The sequence below is a fragment of the Barbus barbus genome (assembly GCF_936440315.1).
Source record: "Barbus barbus genome assembly, chromosome: 49".
NCBI classification, from domain to species: Eukaryota; Metazoa; Chordata; class Actinopteri; order Cypriniformes; family Cyprinidae; genus Barbus; species Barbus barbus.
Window position 1 is genome coordinate 1,893,308 of NC_136727.1, and position 23,442 is coordinate 1,916,749.

A 23,442-nucleotide genomic window follows, 5' to 3' on the forward strand; every position below is an offset into this window, starting at 1 on the left:
AGGAGTCAGATTGAGATGAAATAAAGAAATTTACTGAAGAAATAGTTTGCCGTTTCATCCGCAGAAGTCAGCTTTAACACTCATAATGGAGTTCGTAGGCCGACCTTCTTTACAATTCAGAAACGCCAGCACTTATACCCTAAGAGAGGTTGCTAATCATCAATGCATAAGTCATCAAAATTCTGATTGGTTCTAAAACCTGGATACACTTAGACAATTTCCACATACGGACGCAAGCTTGAAGCATATCTTCTGATGACTATTTTAGTGACAAGTGATCAGAGGTCCGATGCAATACGTCTCTCCAAAGACGTATATCTGATACGCTGGACATCGGCAGGGGAACGTTTGTCCTGGACTGTCTGAGCTTCTCCCTGTACAGACAGATACTAACACACATACGCAGAGAAACACTTATCTTACTTCAAGGTTGCCTCGGCCCTAAACCTTATCAGGCATGGTTACACACACAATGAGAGCAGCTTCTTAGAGAGTAAAAAGGCAGACTAAAGCTATAATCAACTTATTCTCTAACATGCATAAATGTAACTTTGATTAGTAATTATTCAAGAAATATTATAATATTATGAAGGCCATTGTAGATCTGCCATCCACTCCTTCACTAGCCTACTTATTGTACAGATTAAGATACATTCATATTTTTTAATAATGCTAAAGCCTTGTTTAATACTGCAACCCTTATATATGAGAGCAGAGTGTATACAACATGCACAAAGAAGCCACATAATAAAACAAAACCCAGTCAAAACAATTACGTAGGCATACTAACTGCATCCGAAACAGTGTTATAATCACTTTCACCTTCTGTATTGTTGGTGTCATTCAAGCAGGACATATTCCAGGACGTTTTTGTTGCGAAAAAATAGCTAAAGCAGTCCAAACCACAGTTCATATTGGAAATGTAAAGAGCAATGTGCAGGAAGTTGTGCGCGGCCAGTTTATAGTCACAGCTTTCGTTATCTTCGGTGTTTGCATACTTGTTTTGCACAATGTGTTTAACAAGGTAACCCAAGTGGATGGGGAGAAAGCATATGACGAAAACAACTAAATTGGCCGCGATGATGAACATGCATTGGATCTTCTCAGAGCGCGATCCGATGTCCAACTGTTTCCTTAAAGTGCAAATGACTCTAACGGAGCAGAACAGCATGATGAGGAACGGCATGAGGAATCCGACGATGACCAACAACAAAACGAAATGCAACGACAATGCCCCCTTCACCCTCTGGAAGCACATGATCTTGTCGTTACTGGAGTCCGTAACGAAGTAAACCGGGCTGATGGAGCAAATGGTGAACCATATGAGTGAGCAAACCACCAGAGCGTTCCTGCAAGAGAAGATATTCCTGGCCTTCATGGGATACTTGATGGCCACATACCGCACCACGCTTATGGCCGTGATGGTGAAGATACTCACGTACATGTTGATGTAATAACCCGACAAAACAACATTACACAGCGCCTTTAAATGCACTTCCAACGGCCTGTTGTAATAATGCATCTGAACGGGCAGGAACATCAACAGAGCACAGTCGGCGATGGCCATGTTGGTGATGTAGACATTCATGTAGGTCCATTTTGCTCTGGGAAGACGGCAGAACATCACCAAGACGCAAATGTTCCCCAGGACCCCGAAAATGAAGGTGGGAATGGAAATGACTTTCTGTAGGTTCTCGACTGTGGTAGTGATTTTGAGGGTGCAGTTTGACATCTTCAACCTGTGGGAAATTAAAATGGATGGTTTGAAAACCAAAATCAATGAGCAAAACCAAAGAAAATTGAGAATTGCAAGAAATTCAGAGCCAGAGTTGCGATATATAAACTTGCAATTGTGAGAAATAAAGTCAGAATAGTGAGATATAAACTAGCAATTATGACTTTTTTCCTCACAACTGCAAGTTTATATTTACTTCATATTTTGTGAAGTTCAACTATCTGTCGCTGCAATGTTCCTATAGTCACCCTGGTGTGCTAAAAAAATTAAATATGAACGATCTTCAGAAATTTCACACATTTATAGAATTACAAATAATTGTGGCCAATGTGTATTAGAGAAAAAATATTTTCATGATGAGATTTTGTTGAAAAGTTAGATGGGTGATTTTTTTTATTTATTTTTTTATTTACTTTTTTTGGAAAGATCAAAAGGATAAACAATAAATATTTATTTTCAAAACCACGTTTGATTATATTTTCTTAGGGTGCAAATTCTGACCATAATTCTCTCTCTATAAAATATCTGCTTTATATTTAACATAATAAATAATAAGAAGAAAAATGTTGCAAAACTGACAACAACTGCTGATTGCAAGAATTTATGCAAGAATTCATTACAAAGAGATTTCTAGGCATTCCTTTTCTTTTATTTGACACCTGATGTGTGCAGTTTACAGTTTGCTTGCTTTAAAAAAAAAAGTTTTATCTTGAGGCTGCAGTCCATAACTTTTTTTGGGTTAAAAATGAAACAAAATCAATATATGAGCAAGTACATAACCAGCCAGTGTTCAAAACCATCGCCTTTCTTTATCCCGATTCACAACGGTCATCTTATAATAATGTTTTCTAGTTTGAGTGGTACGGGTCGGTTTTTCGCGGGAAATTCGAGCATGGCACTGCGTCATTACATCATATCTGTAAACATAAAGAAGTTGTCCCGGCTAGTAGGCTATCGCAGGTGAGGATCCTGCAGGTGGCGGCTCGTTTATAGCCTTTTCTCACAGCAGCTGGAATAATTAAATTTATTTTGATGGCAGATTGTAATCCAGATGTGTTTATGAAACGCACGTGAATGAAATTAAATTATATTCCAGTTTTAAATGTGCTTCTGATTACAGATAGCCTGGGATTACACAAGATTTGTATTTTAAAGAAAACCAGTTCGAAGGGAGCACAGTTTGCTTTTTGGGTTAAAATATTTTTTTAATATGAAATTCAAATGGTATTGCAGTTAGATATTAAACTGTACAGAAATTGAAATCTACACGCTAATACACACTATACTCATAGTCACGCAATGCTGATGTTGTTAACATTAATAATTTGAAAATAAAGTATAACAATAATAATAATTTGCACGGTTTGATGTGATATGAGCTAACCGATCAGTAGATTTAATCACCATTGGTAGCGCGATTAATAGTAATGCTTTTTTCCTCAGTTGGTCAGAACAAACGTGGCAGACTTGTTACTTACTTGTTCAGATGGCAATATACGGTGACATTTTTTATTTGGGTCATATATTCCAAGACGTAGGCTAGAATCTGTGATGCCTAAGTACAGTATCCACACCGGTGCGGTGACTGACAGCTACACATTCATCTCAAAACATTAGATTCATCCGCGTTGAAGCTGTGCCAGAGTACAAACCCACGCAAGCAAGATAATTCCTCACGGAGCTGCAATTCCAGGTTTTCAAACAGAGATGGCGACAAAGAGGCAACACTTACGGACTGCAGCTTTAAGTTAGTGTTTTTTTGCTTGCTTGTTTGATTGCAGTCTTTTTTCTGCTGCTATTGTTTTCCTTGGTTTTGCTTCTCAGTTCCATACGATTTTAAGCTTATCTTAGTTTTATAGACAATATCTGTTGTGCTAATTCAGATTAGCACAGTTGGTTTTAAATGAATCTAGTTTATTTTAGTTCAGTACTCCATAGTCCAGGGGTGTATTCCAGAAAGCAAGGTTAACTTACCATCTGCTAAACCCTGAACTCTTGGTTGATTCATCCAAACCTTGCTTACTTGAGGTGTGTTGGTTCCAGAAACGCGTCTGGGTGTAAGTTCATTCAACCCAGAGTAAGTTCCTGGTTAACATGCATAACAGACATTCTCAACAGAGCGGCAAATCGAAGAGACACTATGGAAACGGATGCTAAGAAAAAGCACACATGCTACTTTCTTCTTCTTCTGTTCAAAAGCCATTTACATACTTGGTTTATATTGCCACCTAACTGGTTGTTGTGCAGTCATTTTCCGTTTAATCTCAAAAACATGTTGCTGGAGACGGGCTGAGTAGCCCCAGAGTGGACCTTGGACGATGGGGCGGGGCGACGCATTAAGGTGGGGTGGCACGTGTCGCTCCGCCCACCCCCAATTTCATTGGTTTATAATACAGCAGAGATTATTGGTGTAGACGTTTGCGCATGAGCATTCTTTTATATACGTTTTTATGAATGATCTACGCTGTTTGGCTGTATTACAGAAATATTAAGTGCGAACAGCACCGATTTAAGTTAGAATGAATTAGCAAATGTGTGTTTTTTTATTTTTTACTTATTTATGATGAATTAAAATTAAGTTCCTGTCAAACGTTTGGTGGTGGCATCTCCGAGTACTTTGTTCGGGCAGAACAGAGCTGTGTAACATGATCGGCTCACGAATTAAGTCTGGGGAACAAATTCTTAATTCGTGGCCATGATATAGTCCTACCTATGCTATAGCACGTTAAATGAAGTCAGATATTCTTGCACTTTTCACAGTAGGCTACACGAAGTAGTCATTGAGCAGTTTTAGCTGGGCGATGTTGATAAAAATGATCCACTATTTGAGATTTAGATGTTTTGTAATCAGAATCAGAATGAGCTTAATTGCCAGGTAAGTTTACACATACGAGGAATTTGTTTTAGCGACAGTAGCTCCACAGTGCAACAGAATGTACTTGGTACTTGGACGGGTTTATTATTGAAAATGCAATCTGATTGTCTGCCAGTAGGAGGCGCTTTTAGAGCGGCAGAATTAGCGGTTTCCTCAGTAATGGCTGTAATCTAAGCAGCTCCGCTCATAAACGCTACTTTATCAAATGAAAATGCCATCAAAACTATTCTGAAGACAGTCGGTTCCCTTCAGAGATACATTCATATAATCACCCGCGCCGCATTTTGATTTTGAAACGTGCAGTGCTCATGTATTCAACGAAGTCAAACGCCACAAATAAATCTATGTTTGGGAAACACTGGTAATGTATATCGAAATATCGGAAATGTGTTTAAAAATCATACCACCGTTATTGAAATTTTTTTTTATATCGCGATACATGTATCATACACTTTTGTATGAATGTATTTAGGGCTGGACAATAATTCAATATCAATATATTGATATTGAATTATTGTCCAGTCCTAAATACAATCATACAAAAGTTAATCATACAACAGCATTTTTTGTCCGATGCTGAAATGCAGAGCACAAATTCCAAGTATGGGTCACCATACTTTGCCATGACACATCCTTTCCTTTCCTTTAACTCTTGGCTTACTTTAAATCCTGTCCGGAAAACCGCACATAAGTTTATATTCCGCAATTCTGACTTTATTTCTCTGAATTGCAAGTTTATATTGCAATTCTGAAAATTGCATAATGTAAACTTGCAAGTGCAAGAAACAAGTGCAAGAAAAAAATCATGCAACTGTTTGTATGATGCTTTTGCCTCATTTGTGGGAAGAGCAAAGCCAGAACATACAGTTAAGTATCTCCTGTTGAGGTTTTTAATTACATTATGGCAGATAAAGTAAGTCAATGTTCATTTTTTTAAACAAACTTTCCATTTAACCTTCTAAGACATGGCTTATTTAAACAGTCAAACCCACAAAATATAAGAAAGCAAAGAAAATTACTCTCATACCTTTTCACAAGCACTAGAGCCGTTCCTGATGAAATCTGGAGAAAACTGATGGTCTCTCAAGCACAATGCTGTCAACTTTAAAGCTTTACTCACCCTATATAAGCAAGACTTAAATAACGGGGCATGCACCAACTTGTATTATCTTTTCCAGACCCACTGAAGAGAGAAATATTGCACGTTTTGCAAGTATCCCTAAATATGGCGATCAGATCACATAAACAAGCTTTTCTGTCACGATGGGATGAACTCGGTCTCATGCACTCTGCGTGAACGCGCCTACATTAACACCAACAAATGCAGTGGCTACGTGTGCTTGGGTTTCCTCCAGGATTTTTTCCCCATTTGTGCACATCTCCTGAGATGCATAAAAAATTGGCAAGATTAACATGCAAACCAGTTTTGACCATATTAAGATGTGTACGGGTATTTTGACGGGCTCATAGAACTATGTCTTGGCAGTGATTTGAATAATGAACACAGCCACAAAACACATTTGCATGCACTTACATGTTACTGTGCAATGCTACAGCATCATCAGAACCAAACATACAGCACGACCAGTGAAGCTTGATTCTTGATATATGATGCTCCCATTATACCCAATACAGTTTCACACTTTCATTTCTAGCTTTCACTGACTACTAACTTCTCCATATTTTAGAGTCAGAAAAAAAAAGTGCCTGTTCAAGGAACAAATCTGATTATCCCTGCCTGCAACATACGAGTTGGACATCCTGAAAGTTGCATAAACAAAATCCAGTAGCAATAAATATAGAGCTAAATAAACATTACAGACACTGCATTTCCTTAGCACTTGATTTATTCAAACAATGCCAAAGTCAGTCTCACAGAGACCACTTTGAATGACACATTAGGCAATAAATAGACCAAACAAGATGTTTACCAACATATTGATACAAAAACATTAACACTTCAATAGTGCAATATAAACAAATTATTAAAGTTGGGATTCTTGCATTGCGGTTATTAGCCAGTCGTTCAGGGGACTTTGAGGCTGCGACGTCCCGGATGAAATGTTGTGTGAATTCATTTGCACGGATCAGTCCAACAAGGAATCTTCACTTCAAGAAAAAAGCATGCATTCATTCGCGCAAGAAATTTGAATCCATCCGTGTTTATTCCACCAGCATCTTGCGAACTGAAAACCAGCAGAGCGAGTTCTCCAGCAGATGGCCAAGATACCAAAACTGAGGTGCAGCAATCCCACGAAGCATTGCGAGTCAGTCCCGGCCCTGAGAAAGAGGTTCTTAGCACCATCCAATGCCCCAGACCCCCAATATAGCGCCCCCTTCAGGACTGGAGAGCGTCCCCACACTATAAAGTGCACTCAAACGGCTACACGTCTCTCATCTCTTGAACATATTGCAACATATACAAACACACGCACACACAAAAAAAATCATGCATATTTTGGACCACGTTGATTTCGTCAAGTATCGCTATTCGTCTCGTTATGGGTCCTGAATGGAAATGCTCCATTTGGGTTTGCGCAAACATGCATGCTTGGCTTTAGCCGCAAATCAGACGTTTAACAACACCACATCCATCTCTTCTTGCACAATACAATTTTTTTTTTTTTTTCTCTTGTTCGGATTACGAAAAGACCAACATGTCAGACTACTTCGTCTCCTTAAAGTATAAAAAGACAAAAGAAATGTTACAAAAACTTGTTAAATACCTGATCTGAACATTTCTTGTGCATAGACAATACATACAATACTACTAAGGGCTGGCTAGCTAGCTTAGCTCTTTTTTATCATTAAATCAAAACCAATAATAAATCGCAACCCCCTTATACGACATCGTTATTACTAAAAAAAAATTTTTGATGGTCATAAAAGTGGCCAAACAAAGACGATGCAATGAGTAAGTCATCGTTAAAATGAAACCAGGAATATCTCAATCCCTTAAACGAAAAATATTGAGGAAGAATGAAACCGAAAGATGACCAAGATGAAGCTAGCCATCAAAAATAAGGAACTTGGGACGAAAGTTATTAGTGACATTTTGAGATGGTCAGACATCGGTGCTGCAACGAGTTGTATAGCTAGCTTTTTTTATCATTAAACCGAAACAAGTAATATCACAACCCCTTTAATGAATGTTATTTACATCTTTTGATGACTGTAAAAGTGGTCCAAAAGGTGCTGCAATAAGTAAGCGTTGGTTAGCTAGCTTAGCTCTTTTGTTAATCATCAAACCGAAACCAGTAATATTGCAACCCGTGTACGAAAAAACCTAAGAGGAAGAATTAAACCAAAAAATTGGTGAAAAAGACAAAAATAAGGAACTTAGGAAGAAGTTCTTCGCAACATTTTTTGATGGTCGTAAAAGTGGTTAAACGAAGGCGCTGCAATGAGTAATAACCGATGAAATGCTTTTCCACAGAAGTAGTTTGTTTTTGTAGTCTTTGACAGTCGTCCGAGACAAACCTGTTGTCTTTGGTTGTTTTTGGGTGAGTCGCTGCAGCACAAACACAAACCGAACGTCTGCAAGCGAAGACATGCCTGCGTCTCATCAACACCAGCGTTCCAGAAGCACGTGCCCTTTGGTGCTTTTCTTGGCAAAGATGCACAGAGTTCGGTAACTGGTGCATGTGCAAATAAAGGTCCTTCCCAGCATTCCCTGTGGCGGCTAGCGGATCTTTAAAAACGGTTTTGGTGGTTCTTTTCAAAGTTCAGATGGATGAGATCTCTTACGTTTCTTTGTACCTGAAAGAGCAAAAAAAAGAAGATTTTCTGATTCTGCTTTGGGTTTTACACGTGCAAAAATATCAATGCCACTTGAGTACTTACCCGCTTTTTAAGGTGAATTCAGGAAGCGCTCCGAGAGACGTCAGCTGCTCTTCTAAGGCCACGATACGCAGGCCGATATAGCCAGACGACAACAAGAGCAGAAACACCCTGAACGAGACAAAAAACATCACTTTATACAACAAAACAATCTCTTTGTATGGTTAAATGCACGTTTGGTATCAGGCCTCGAGGGTGTCTTATATCAAGCTAATAATCTGAGACACCTTTGCCTGGCAACTACTTATATTTAGACAACTAGAGTCACGCTGAAAGGAATCTCGTCGCTGGGCTCATGATTATTTGTCACCGAAACTATGATTGAAGCAATATAGATATTTCAGTCTATACTGACAGGACTGGTAGGTATGTGTATCCACACAGTTTTCCGTCATATGAAATTAAAATGCACCAATATAACAGAAGCCCCCCCCAAAAAAAATCAACTAAAGCGTTTTATTTTTATTTTTTAACACTAACATTATGAGTCATACTGTAATGTGTTTATGTCCATCTTTATCAGCATTTTAACCCATCTTGTAGATGTCATGGGAACTAAGGTTCACTTGGGAACACAATGTCTTTTCCAACTACATACGGTCAAAGAATTGTTTATTACACAGAATCTGAGCCAATGTCATAAACCAAAATGTCAGCAGCACTTGGCCATCGAGTGCAGTTTGGGCTCCTCCTCAATGCACCCTATAAATGTTGTCATGTTTCTTCAGTGTTGCCAAGTCTGCGGTTTTTCCACAGAATTGGGATACTTTAACACTATTGCTGCGGTTGAAGGTTGAAAACGACCCCAATAGCGTGATATTTAGCCCCTGCAATGCGAATTTTACTGGGGGAACCTCGCCAAAAAAAACCATGCATTTTACCCCCCGGAACATTTTTATTTTTTACCGAGGAACCCCTCTTTAAAACGCCATTGAGCTAGATTTGTTGTGAAAACCTGGCAACCCTGTGCGTCTCACACATCCAGTCTGTTTTTCTTCATTAGCAACATGCAATTATATAGGTGGTGTTGAATTGCATCTTTAGCTCCTTGTATTCTCTTATGTAGACAACAGGTTAAGTAAAAGTATGAATATGTAATATTCATACGTGTCTCTATCACACTGCACAACTGAGCTGCGTTTAGCAGGAATGCTGTTAGCGCTGGTGTTCAACAGAGACGGGGACCGTTTCAAAGTCTTTTACAAAACTTTGATGTGCATCGTCTCGGTTTATTACATCAACATAAAAGATGTGATCGCAAAACAAATCAAGGTTTTTTTTTTTTTTAAGTCATAACATGTACATTTATATAGTCGTCAGTGGCTATATAAATGTACTAATATGTACTATATTAATATTTTTGGTCGCAAATGCGACCGTTTTAGTCTGGAGTCCTGAAAGGTGTCAAATTATTTTCAGTAAATATCTATAAAAATATTTTTGCACATTTCATACTTCTAGTAAATATTTGTATAACATTTATAATTTAGAAAATATTTGATACATTGATCTAAATATTTTGGGAAATATTTAATTTTATAAATACAACGTAAAATTAATAAGTTGTTTTTAATACTTTACAGTTTCTTTTACTAAATATTTTTTATAATTATAAATTAAGTACTTCATAAATACATCTAGTAAACATTTTTATAAATATTCTATGAATTCTTAAGTATTTTTAATAATATTTATTACATTTAGTAAATATTAGTATAACAGTTATAATTTTTTATAAAACTGACTATTTTAGTAAATATTCTAAATTTTTACAAAAATATTTTATGTACTAAATATTTGCATAACATTTATAAAATATTTTGGTAAATATTTAAAAAAGTTTTAGATGTTATTTTAGTAAATATTTGCTGTAAAGTTTTATAATATTTATATTTTTTTAATAATAGTAATATTGTATTTTTAATACTAAATGCTAAAATATTAAAATAATTATACCTTTTATTTTTTACTACATAATTTATAAATATTTAATAATGTTTTAGTACATTTTAGAAATTATTTCAGTAAATATTCCATTTAATATTTTTAGTAAATATTACTTTTTGGAAAATATTTTATAAATGTATGCATTTAAAATATTTGTAAATCACTTTAATTTTTGGTAAATATTTCCTGTGAAATAGTAAATAAACGAGCCGTGTCATGAATACTCACAGGATCAAGTAGATGAGCAGCAGAGTGTTGAGGTTGCTGATTTCTCTTTGGATGAGGAGAGATCGCGCTCGATCCGTCACGTTCCAAACCCAAGAACTTCCTGTGGAGAGAAGAAGCAGTATCTGCGTTAGCCAATCAAACGCATGATCACTCAGAGTCATTCAGATCTTCAGACCGGCGTGTGTCGTACCGGTATATTCCTCGCTCGAGCTCTCGTCTAGCGTCTCGCGAGTCACAGATGGGCTTTTAATCGCAGTGTTTTCTGAAACACACAAGCAAACAGTATTTGAACACCTTTATCTCAGAGTCCCGCGGCTGTGAGGCGTTCAGCGGGGAGTTTACGAACCTCGAGTGAGTGGAGACGCAGACAGATCGATTGGAGGAGAAACCTCGTATAAGTCGTCCAGACTGGACTGGCTGGAGTTCTGCTGGGAGAGACGCAGGTTTACCGTCAGCTCAGATGGATACAGTACAGACACAGGCGAGCGCTGAGCCTCACTTACCACCAGCTTGGTCTGATCGAAACTGTTCTCGGCCGACGAGAAGAGAGGGCTGCTGTTGGCACTTCTGTCCTGTCAGGAACGAGAGCGGCGGCATGTCAGCAGCGAGTTAAACACATGAACGACAGTGAAATCATGTTAGTAAGCGCTCACCTCCAGCTGAGGACAGATGGATCGCAGCAGCTTGTAGCAGCCTTCTCTGTTCCGCAGAGACATGAATAAATACTGCAGCACAGAGAGAGAGGACAAATATATTCATAGAAAAAATGAGTTGATGCCTAAATAAACTACAGATAAGTTGTTCTTAAACTGAATAAATATTAAAAAAACATTTCAATATAAAGAAATTCTCAAAATAAATAAATTAATATATATATAAAAAATATTACAGATAAGTAAATCTTAAAATAAAATAAAAACAAGAATTTCTAATACATATTTCAACCTAAAATTGATTATTTTTTTTATTTTTTTTACTTTGTCTAAAAAAGTAATATGTTTCACTTTGGGGTTTTTTGTGTGTAATTCCATTATTCTCAATGATAAATGAAGCGTCAACTGGTAGGTTTCACTTAAAAAAAAATAAAAGTTTTCGTAATTAACATTAATCAGTGTTTCACAAAATTTTAACAATATATTTTTTATTAATTAGCATTAATATGCATCAGTAAAAAATGTATTGTGAATTACTGTAATACAATTTTTTTCTTAAAATAATTAGCATTAATCAATACATTTCACAAAAAAACAAAAAAGGATAAAAAAAACAAAAACAAAGTATTTATTAATTTGCATTAATCAGCATAAATGATTATTTATTTTAATAGGTGTTTGAGGCGCTGACCTTCTCTCCGTCTGTGGTCCGGACAGAGATGGCGTTTGGCACGAGCAGCGCTGTGTTCTGTTTCTTCAGGACGTTCACACTGGCGACGGGAACGATCACCTGACACACACACACACACACACACAGGTCTGTTAAACTGGGGTTTGATGGCTGCTCTGAGCGCATGCATGCGTGTGGATCGGACGGCTCCTTACCTTGGTGTCTTTGAGCAGCACGGAGGAGAAGAAGCACAGGTTGCTGTCGGTGATGTACAGACGGCCGTGGTAAGGCACTTCCTTCTGCAGCGCACAGACGTAAGCTGCAAACACAGCATTAAACACGCGTGACGCCGCTGCTAGTGTCTCAGACACACCTCAGGCTAAAACATGAACGCAAGTCTCTCACCGTGCAGCAGGTCTTCAGTCTCGGGGAGTTCTGGGAAGAGTTTGTGGAATGTTTTGTTGTGCTTCATAAAACTCTAAGAAATGAAATGAGATGAGAATTAGAAATGCTTTATGTTAGATTTAAAGAAGATGAATGAAAAGTCCTCTTACACTTCTTGAGTTGAGGCTGTCGCTTCTCTCCAAGGGTCTGTCGACAAGAAGAGTGTGAGACCTGCCAATAAAACACACATTTTACATATTGATAAAAAGGTAGAATAAGTAATAATAAAAAAAATTTACTTTTTAGATTTAGTATTTAGTTTATTTTTAAAGATTTGTAAATATATTTTAATGTATTTTATATACAACTTAAAATATTTTAACAGTAATTTTTCTTTCAAATAAAAATTCAGCAATTTTCTTTATATATTAAAATATAAGACTTTAAGACATTTTATATAAATGTAATTTGTTTTGAAGAAAAACTAATATTTTTTTTTCTTTAAATGAATTAAATTATCTTTATATATGAAAATGCCAGCTATCATGCTATCTATCTTATATATATAATTTGTTGTGGAGAAATTTTTTTTTTTTTTTGTGCGTTTAAATAAAAAAAAACGTTTTTTTTTTTTAAATCGTACGAAATGACATTTTAGATATCGGTAAAGGCCTAAAAAAAAAAAAAAAAAAGTAAATTTAAAATCCTATAAACAAATACATTTAATACAATAATTATTAATAATAATAATAATAATAATATATTCATACATTTTGAATTTTTAGAAGAAAAATAAATTGTATAATTTTTTTTTTTTTTACAAAAACACATTTTAGATATGATTATAAATATAAAGATTAAATGTATTTATTTGGCAAAGTATTTCATAAAATATTTATATTTTATATTACTTTATACATATATTTTTTTCTATAAAACACTTCTTTAAACAAAAAAAACAAACTTATTTTAGATATTGATAGACTAAATAAATGTATAGATAAATATTTACTACAATTATTTTGTGTATTTGCTTGTTTTTATATATATTTTTATTCCTCTAGATGAACACGTCACATATTTTAGATATTGAAGGCAGCCATAAAAAATAAAATAAAAAATATTTTTTTATATTAATTATTAAGACAGCCATCCATCCATCACCCATTCATATCCAGTTTCCTAACAGTTAACTGTCTTGTTTTGACAGAGTAATCGTTAGGCTATACAGCAGCAGAACCGGTTCAAGGCCAACACAAGGCAATGGAAACTCTCGTACCTGGGCGGGACCTGCCGGCTCAGGCTCTTGGTCTGCTGCTGAACCTCCAGCTGATTCTCCTCCAAACTGAATGCTTTCCTGCTCCCCAGCTTGGCTTTCGTCCTGGCCTTCTTGGCTTTGGCAGGAATCGTCCCGGCGTCCACCGCATAGCTGTGAAAACGTCGCAAAACCACCATCAGCCTCATAACTGACGCTCGCACCTCTCAACTTCACCCTTAAACAGCCTCTCAATTTACGAGGCCACGGCATCGCTTATAAAACACAGACGCTATACGTGTATGTGCTATACACGGCATTTTACGTATTTAATAAGGCCAATAGCAGGAATAATGACATCAGATCATGCAAACAGTGAAGCTTTACGAGTTTTTCTCAGGCGATGATACGAGTGTAATGGTTAAACAGACTCAAAGCAAATATATAATAAAACACACCAACAGCACTTCACTCAGACCTCGATTACCCAACCGCAGCAGTAAAAACTCAAGAATAAACACTACGGACTGAAAAACAACCTTCAAAGGAAACTCTGCACCAAATTTCACTTGGAAATTGCGAGTACATTTCAAAAAGTTACACACCGAACGCAGCCCATTGAATGGAAACCTACTCCAATGACATAAAAAGTGCTATTCTACCATACCTGTAGATTTTATGTCCATTTCTACGAGATAATCGTAAACTCAATGATTGGCTCATCCTCAAAAGTGTACAAAAATGGCCTCAAGCCATAACGCTGGAGTCTGACGCTCGGCCAGAAGCAATAAATACATAAAAAAATCTAAGTGTAGACACTCAGCGAGTCTAAAAAACACAGCTCTGGTCTGCGGCCGTGATCCTGATGCCTTCCTCTGTATGGAAATGAGTGGGCAGGGCAGACGACAGAGTTCCAGTCTGCGGCTGCTTCTGTATGCAAATGAGCGTGGGCGGAGCCTCGGACCTCAGATGGTGTGACTGTGGGTTGCTGATGTAATGGAACACCTGCAGGTCAAAACACGTTGAGAGACGCAGCAGCTTTTGAAAAGAAGTGAAAGGGAATGAATTTACAGTGAAGAGAGTGTTGATTTATAGAAGCGAAAGTCGAATTGCTGTAATTCTTCACCTAAAAGTAACTCAGAGTAGCTGCAGACTGCTTCCTCACTCGGCTCTGAGGTTTATGGGTAATTCGAGAGCCTGAAACGTCTGTTTTGGTGGCTACATGCTAAGCACGGCTGCTCACCTTTCCCAGCATTCAGAGCCATTTACGACTTCAGGACAAAGGTGTGACTTGCTGAAATATAGGTTAAAAGACAGCATATGACATGCAATAAAAACACTTGCAGTCATATGACCATGTATGCAGAGTATGTATCACGCTTTGACTAATATGAATTACTATAAATAAATACCTTATATATAATATTTAATTTGTTTTAGCGAAAAGGTTGATTTTATTTTATACATATGAATGGCAGATATGTATAATATCACAATTTTATTTTAACTTATTTTTCTTTAAATAAATTTATTTTTCCCTTACATATGAAAATGGCGCATATATATATATATATATATATATATATATATATATATGTGACCCTGCAGCACAAACCAGTCTTAAGTCGCTGGGGTATATTTGTAGCAATAGCCAAAAATACATTGTATGGGTCAAAATGATAAATTTTTAATTTATGCCAAAAATCATTAGGATATTAAGTAAAGATCATGTTCCATGAAGATATTTTGTACATTTCTTACCATAAATATATCAAAACTTCATTTTTGATTAGTAATATGCATTGCTAAGAACTTCATTTGAACAACTTTAAAGGAGATTTTCTCAATATTTAGATTTTTTTGCTCCCTCAGATTCCAGATTTTCAAATAGTTGTATCTCAGACAAATATTGTCCTATCATAACAAACCATACATCAATGGAAAGATTATTTATTCAGCTTCCAGATCATCAGTTTCGAACATGACACTTAAGACTAGTTTTGTGGTCCAGGGTCACACACACACACACACACACACACACACACATTTAAATATTGGCAAAAGCCAATAATATTTAAACTATTAGAAAGAAAAAAAAATAGTTATTCCTTTTTTAAAGAAAAATAAATTTTATTTATAATTATTTTAATATTGATTCAATGTAAAAAAGCCATTTTTTCCCTTTATGAAAACAATTAATATTAAAAGGTCAATTAAATAAACATTTACTTTCTTTTTTATTATTCTTTATACATGAACTTGCAACATATTTTAGACATTAGCAAAGTCTATTAAAAATACTTTTAAAATATGAAAAAAAATAGATTTATTTAAATGAACTAATATATATGAAAATATATATTTCAGGCTATAATGATATATATAGGCTGAAAGACACGTAGTAAACACACCGAGCAGGCATGCAGGGTATATGTCTTACTCTATAACGTAACGATGGGCGTAACAATTACGAATGCCACGGCAACATTCCTGAGCTCATCTGCGGGGGAAGGGAAGCTTTCACGGCACGCAATAAAACAAAAGAAACCATTAGAATACAAGGAAGCTGGCAGTCACTGACATAACATCTAGAATTAGACGTTTTAGAGCTCTGCCAACTTTTGTTTGGTTGTTTCGGTCTTGAAAGCTTTGGATAAGAACGCAAATCCATGCATGTGGTACGCAAACACATTCAAATCAGATCCGCACCAACGAGAGGCAAATTTGGCACGAAATAAATGCTGATTAATGCTAAAGGAGACTTCCTAGAGGTCTCAACGTGTTGCCAAAAGAAGCAGGACTACCAGGAAATAATGCAATATATCTATTCTTAATGTAATTTGCATATATTGACAAGATGTGGAAAGGTTTTCTGGCTTACATGAAAACACGCTACACATGCAAAATTTAATTGAGGAAGTAAACAATTAAAAAACTTGAAGTTCACGTGGAACCACTGGGACACAACTAGAGACTTAAACTGCTTTGGATAGATGGATAAATAAACAGTACTCTTTTTTTAATTAATTTATTATTTCTCTATATATGAAAATGCCTTATTTTAGATATTGAGAAAGGCCAAAAACATGTAACTTAAACAATACAAAAATAAATAAAATAATATAAGAAATATATAAGAAAATAAAACTTATTTAAAAAAAATTTAAAAGACACAAATTATATTGTTAAGTTGCATGCAAATTAAATAACCAAAAAAGTAACTAAAATTATAATTACTACTACTGATAAAAATAAATATTCAAATAAAAATATAAAATGAGCAATGACTTATTATAGTATTAGTGTTCAGTAATATATTATTGTATAAATTATTTTGCGTACAGAAAAATCGAAGAATGAAATGGAATGAAGTATTTGTTTTCTCAATCTCAATAGTTATTCTGATAATACATTAAAACAAAAATATTAAATATAATGTGATTCTGGTAACTTTTTTCAGCATTCCACAAAATATGTATTTACACAAAGTGGTTTAACTTGGCATAAACTCAAGCTATAAATTTAATTTGTCACTTCATTTTCTTCATGCAACAGGGCAATGGTCGTTTCACTTTTCCATTCAGCGTAAAACGAGCCACACAAGACATTAAACACATATTGCAGATCTATTTTAAGAGCTCTCAGCTTTAACCAGCATCAATAAACCACAGCTCACGCTCACACCGCAGCCAAACTTCCCATCACACCAGCTGTTTCTCATGTCTGAGCTTGTGTATTCAGGCTAAACGGAGGAATTAGGAATCTGCCGCCGCGCTGTGGGCATTTATAGGAAACACAAGCCAGCAAAGGCATTTGGGAAAGCCACTTGTAAACGAAAGTGTTCGCTGTTCAAACATTAATTCAATGTATTAGGATTTAAACATCGTGTCAATCCGGTTTGGTGACGTTAGAACAATAAAAAAAGGATCCAGGCATCTTGTTCAACAGTTCAATACGACTTCTATTTAGCTTAAAGATGTGCAGTGATTTAGAACGAAGACAACAAGCATCAAACATCCCCTGCTGAATCATCTGATGCTGACGATAAAACAAAGCTCGCAAAGACACCACAAGAGCTCAAACCAGAGCAGATAAGCATCAAACAGTGGCATGAGACGCTTCAGAAACACGGCAAACAAGGAAATGTGTTGGAGTTCAAGGCCCATTCTCAGCGATAAACGTTTATCACGCACGCCTTTGTGCTGGGAACGATACTTCAGTCTTTGTAAATGAGTCAAAACGTTTGATTTTTGTGATTAACTTGCAAAACTAGTCAATGTTTTTCTCTTTAAAGCTGTTTGAATTCAATCCGCTAGCTATGAAAACAAATCCCCACTGGGCTAGCAGCTCAACGACACATTCGCAGCTGCTCATCATCGTATATCAGAGCTAAAACAGTCGTAAACATCTCCTACCTTCCCAAATCCTCACACGCAGCCGTATCCACGCGTTTTAGATCCTTCTCGCCATCCATCGCCATGTCTTCTCAGAGCTAGCGACAACTGAACCGCTTCTGACCAGCTGAACTAGATGCTGAGCTATGGGGTCTAAAGGTTTCCTTTACAGCTGCTCCGTTATGGAAAAAGTGAGATAATGAGGCACAGGGAAGCCAAAGTGGGAGTCGAGGGAGGGATAAAGGATCCTCTGCCAGCCCACTCCGCTCACCTCCAACTGCGGCAGCTGGAGGAGCCCACAATGGCCCATTTGGATGCCATTGAAGAAATGCAAACTACAGAAGATATGCAAACAAAGGCCTCGCTAGTGGGCCACCTATTGTCTTTGTGGTGGGGTAGAGCCTCTAGAGGGTCAACAAACTCATGGGAAAACTGGAGAAAGATCTCCTACAAGACCAAGGATCTGATTTGGCTTGAAGTATAGTGTGAACTGGAAATTGCTTTCCAACAGCTTTGAGAGTGCCAAAAAACAGTTAGTTTGAAGTTAGATAAACAAATACTACTAGAATTTAGACTTTTTTGATCAGTTACAAACCCAAACACAACAAATTCAAAATGATACATGAAAAAATATAAATTTAAACCCAGTTTAAGCCTGTAAAAACACTAAATGCTGACTTTGACAAACATCAAAACACGGTTCGATTGAAGTTAAATACTATTGTAATTTATATTTTTTAATCATTTACAAACACAGACAAAAGATTCTAAACAATTACACAAAAAAACGGACCAAAATCCAGTATAAGCCTGTAAAAACAAACGCTAAAATCTGACTTTGAAAGTACCAAAAGAACGGTTACGGTTACTAAAGCTTAGCATACGTAGTTTAATAAACAAGTACTATTCTAATACACAGAAAAATGGACCAAAATCAAGCTTAATCATGTAAAAACAGCCAAATTCTGACTTTCATTGAGAAAAAAAAGGCTACCCTGATTACAAATTTAAATTGTGATAATATTGGTTCATTTAACTTCAACTAAATCCAAACACAAATGAAAAATGAATACATGGAAACTGACCAAAACCCAGTTTGTTTTAAAAATGAAACACTAAAAAAATATTACCAAACACAACATAAAAAATAATCAATAACCCAGATTTCTGTATCAAATCGTCTCTAATAAGTTAGATTTTTCCTCAAGACAGCCAAGACAATTCAAACCGGTGTTATTTTAGTATCATTGAATTATTATTTTGAATTAGTTTTTATTTCACCATTTACATATTTATTTTAATTAATGTGTTGGTAATTTAGTTGTGCTTAGCTTTTTTTTAATGTCTATGGCTTATACTCATTTTTATTTCACTTTTAGTTATTTTAGGAAATTAAATTTAAATGAAAAATGTAGCTGAATTTATAATGTTTTTTCAGTTAATATTTACTTAGATTGCCGGTAACAAAAATGAATCAATTCAATTATAACAATTTTAAGAGACCTGTGATCAATTTAAGATGTGGGCCACACCAAGTTCCAGGTCATTTACCACTGAACCTTTTCTTCAACTGACCCCTGACCTCCTTGTGCCATTATAAATCAGGATGATTCATCCCTGGCCTAATGCTCACTGCACGTATACAAGCATTCAAGGCTGATATTTGACCATGGAAATGCATTAGCTCATATACGCCTGCGCGGTGAATCAGCAAAGATAGCCCAAAGATCCTTGTCCAGGCCTGAAAACCAGCAGTTCTTGAATCTTAAGTTCTGCACTTATTTTTAATCAGTACTTCTCAGGGCATTCTGTACTTCTGTTTCTAAACAAGACGCCACGTTCTAACGGAGAAGATTAAGAGTGTTTTTGTTTGTTTCATGGAGCAGCATAACATGATATGGAGAACATCAGGTCAGTTTTCATTACATAAGCAGAAGATTTTCACGCTCTGTAAAACACAAGGGTACTAGATCACCACTGGTTGACGGATGGGAGGAACTGTCTACTGAATGCAATTCAAGATCCCTGCCAAGAAGCCGGTATGTAAATCAAAGATTGACGGGTTGAATTGTGCCAGCGATGCACACCAGGAAATCATAGATCATTTTCAAGAAAGCCTCCGTTACAGTTCACCAGTTGAGCAAGTCATGTATTTCCCAACATGCAAAATGAATGGACTTGAGCGGAAGCTGTGAGAATACGGTCAAACCACACGTAGAGAATAGAAGGTCATTCTTCAAACTGTGATAAATGGGCCAAGTGGGTGTTTGCCGAAACAACAGTGATGTGTTTACCACATGAAATCTTGAGCTATACCATTTAACCAACAAAAAATTACAGCAAGCTGTCCTATACCGCTAAAAAAACAAATCTAAACATAAAAACTACATGAAGTCCAAAGTTCAAATCCATCTCTCAAAATACACCAAAACTTGGTCTCAAGACTCGAGATGAGTTGCAAAAGAAACTCGCCCAAAAACAAAGGTAAGGGACACTCTTTAAAACTTGGTGTAACCATGAAACCAGAGCTAACGTCCACAAAGAAATGTGTAGGACAAGGATTCGGCCTTGATATCTATCGAGCCATGATGTCCGTTCAAGAGCCAACAGTTTGCCACTTGTGGACAGGGGCCAAACCTACGATACAGAGGACATTTGTGTAAATCACGCGGCCTGAATGCATCAGTCTCACTTCCTCAGTCTAAACAGAAAGAGCCCTTTCTTTCCATGGACCAATTGAGTCCAAAAGTGGAAATTCCAACCAGGAATCACATGAAACTGATCATCTCTTTTTCTTTTGGCACATTTCTTATAGCTTAGGGGAACTTTGCTTTGGGGAAGTATGTCATGCAAGTATTATTTTCAGTAAAGGTGCTAAAGGGCGAGGACACCAATATGTCATCGGTTCCTCAACGTGTGAAATGCTGGGGACTGGAACGTTGAGACCCTTGAACGTTTGCTTGACTTTTGCAGGCAACGTGACTTAAGAATGGTGAGGGCAATGAGGAAGAAAGACTTTAACCTGCTAAATCTGGAAGCCACATTAAAATGGGTGGTGATGGCGCAGTGGATAAGACACATGCCTTTGGTGTGAGAGACCTGGGTTCGAATCCACTGTGAGACACCAATGTGTCCCTGAGCAAGACACTTAACCCCTAGTTGCTCCAGAGGCGTGCGACCTCTGACATATATAGCAATTGTAAGTCCCTTTGGATAAAAGCGTCAGCTAAATGAATAAATGTAAAATTTTACAAGGAGTAGTCCAAATTTACTCATGGGAACTAACCTTCTAAAACAGGGGTGGGGAATGTTGATCCTGGAGGGAACAACTCTACTCAAACACACCTGAAGCAGCCAATCAAGGTCTTCATGATGCAGTTAGGTAGTTTTTTACCCATGGTTTTTCCGGTTTGGAGCTAAACTCTGCAGGAGAGTGTCCCTCCAGGATCAACGTTCCCCAACGCTGCTTTAAAACAACCTCACTCTATCCAAACAACATTCCTTATGTAGTAGCGAAGCTCTAAAGCAGTTGTGCAAGACCTCAAGTATAACTCGTGTCCTTTACCGGTTATCTATGAGAATGATAAGCGGTCAGGGCCCGTAGTTTCTTTACAAGGCTCGGAGAAGCAAATTCAATTCCACTGGGAAACAAAATTAGCCCAGACAGCTTGTCCACACCTGGCACACCACCTGGAACAAGCATTTGGGCTAAAAATAGACGCAGATAGATAACATGACCCACATGTGTTGGAATACCAATACAACGGAGGGTCTATGAGATCATCTGTTTATCTGGAGAAAAGCTTGTCAATCTAAACCACTTACGGGGCATTGTGATGTAACGTCAACACTTAGTGCATGCCGTAATTTGATTATGACACATTCCAGTTCCAAATTACGTTTAGGACAAAGCAATTTGACCAAGAAAGAGGTTAATTTGCATTTAAACTGCTTGAGTGAATGGAAAACTCACACCTTGATGAGGGTTAGGAATCTGACGCATAACGACGATGTGGATTGGTTTGTTTGTCACAACTGCAGATGAGGGCTGCACCATTCATGCTACAAGGGTTTGAGAATAGCTGGTATATTAATAGGTATATTTCCATCAAATGGCTGAATGTAAATGAATGTAAGTCACAAGTAACTCTCACATTGGATAATGTAAGTCAGGGAAATCAGCTCTAGTCTAAAACTAGCCCAGTAATTCATTTACAATAGCATGAGTGATGTGATCCAGGTACAATACCGGCTTAACGACTCTAATAATAACCAACACAAAGACACAAGTCCACATTACAAGCAGATGTTATATGACACCGCAGGGCTGGTTTTTAGGAGTTTGGAGGTTTTTAAGGTGGCTGGCAATGAAAACATGGTATTACCATGGTGGTCAGATATGTATGATGTCATAAATTAGCATGCATATACAATATTATATATGCACAATAGTAATACCATAGTTCACAATGGCATGGGCAAACACACACTGGTACTGGCATGATGCATGTCAAAAACAATATTACTATTACCGTAGTACATATAAAAACATGGTACAGCCATGGCAGATGGCGTTTTACCATAGTATTTTACTCTAAGAGTAACAAAAACATACTGTGGCAACTACCATAATGGTCTTATCAGACAATATCATGGTATTTTAACATGGTATGCTCTACCATGGTATCTGTCCAAAAACACAGTGGTGTTAATTCCATGTTTTTTTTTTAAATAAATATTACCATCTAACATCTTAACTGTACCACAGTAAAAACCATTAACGACTGGGATAATTTTACGATGTGTAAAAAGCAATTTATTTACTATAAAGACATATAAAGTCATAAATACATCTCTAATCTGTATTTGAATATGATAAATCATTCATCACACGCGTGCACGCGCATACACAGTAGGGTGGATTATAACTATAAAACAACAACAATCTGATCTATATCAATAAAAACGGTGCTCATCACACAACCTTATCAAAACAAACACACTAGCACCTTGTAATTATAATATGAACACACATTAACATATGTAAATGAGCTGCGCATTATCGGATGCATTCTCACCTCTCCTTCATTAAATGCTTGATTCGCGATATGGCGCTCTCGTCGATCTTTCTCAGAAACGTTTTCAGTCTCTCCCTCTTGTTTTCCAGCATTCTTCCTCAACACAGATCGACACACGCCGACAAAAAGACGCCGTTTAAAGAGGATGCGATGATCCGGTTCCTCTTCGGCGTCCCATGAGCGCGGCCTGATTAACAAAATGAGACAAAATCGGACCAAGTGCTGGCGGCCAATCAGCGCGCATCTGGTCAGGCGCAGTGTCCAATCGCGGCGCGACAGTCGCGCTCGGACTCCGCCCATGCCCGTTTATGGGCAGGACGCGTGTCTGCATGCAAGGTGGTGGTAGGGGGAGGAAGTCAGGGTGGAGAACTAGTGTGGATAGC

General features: G+C 36.9%; 2 protein-coding genes across 6 annotated transcripts; both read right to left on the bottom strand.

Annotated features, from left to right (window-relative positions):
- Positions 1-12: 12 nt before the first annotated feature.
- Positions 13-5,926, bottom strand: LOC306867647 (G-protein coupled receptor 55-like). Its single transcript, XM_079413437.1, has 2 exons — positions 5,638-5,926; positions 13-1,739 (listed from the first exon to the last, which is right to left on the bottom strand). The coding sequence occupies exon 2, from the start codon at positions 1,730-1,732 to the stop codon at positions 773-775; it is 960 nt and encodes a 319-aa protein (XP_079269563.1). The 5' UTR covers positions 1,733-1,739; positions 5,638-5,926; the 3' UTR covers positions 13-772.
- A 516-nt stretch (positions 5,927-6,442) lies between these two features.
- LOC306867648 (GRAM domain-containing protein 2A-like) lies at positions 6,443-23,301 on the bottom strand. Of its 5 annotated transcripts, none has more exons than XM_079413439.1 (13): positions 23,060-23,301; positions 13,612-13,761; positions 12,503-12,563; positions 12,354-12,426; positions 12,164-12,267; positions 11,970-12,068; positions 11,279-11,350; positions 11,129-11,197; positions 10,972-11,050; positions 10,816-10,887; positions 10,626-10,725; positions 8,454-8,561; positions 6,443-8,369 (listed from the first exon to the last, which is right to left on the bottom strand). In XM_079413439.1, the coding sequence occupies exons 1-13, from the start codon at positions 23,149-23,151 to the stop codon at positions 8,354-8,356; spliced, it is 1,095 nt and encodes a 364-aa protein (XP_079269565.1). In that variant the 5' UTR covers positions 23,152-23,301; the 3' UTR covers positions 6,443-8,353. The 5 variants fall into 5 exon arrangements, with proteins under 5 accessions (XP_079269565.1, XP_079269564.1, XP_079269567.1 ...); XM_079413438.1 differs by having other exon boundaries at positions 10,972-11,053; positions 23,060-23,202; XM_079413441.1 differs by lacking the exon at positions 23,060-23,301 and adding an exon at positions 18,003-18,179.
- Between the last annotated feature and the right edge of the window lie 141 nt (positions 23,302-23,442).

Excerpts from the sequence above, each read along its gene's own strand:
- LOC306867647 (XM_079413437.1), bottom strand. The coding sequence starts at position 1,732 with ATGTCAAACTGCACCCTCAAAATCACTACCACAGTCGAGAACCTACAG.
- LOC306867648 (XM_079413438.1), bottom strand. The coding sequence starts at position 23,151 with ATGCTGGAAAACAAGAGGGAGAGACTGAAAACGTTTCTGAGAAAGATC. Across the intron at positions 10,726-10,815 it reads CTCGAGCGAGGAATATACCG|GAAGTTCTTGGGTTTGGAAC; the intron begins GTACGACACACG and ends TTCTCTCCACAG. Across the intron at positions 8,562-10,625 it reads CTGCTCATCTACTTGATCCT|GGTGTTTCTGCTCTTGTTGT; the intron begins GTGAGTATTCAT and ends TGTCTCGTTCAG.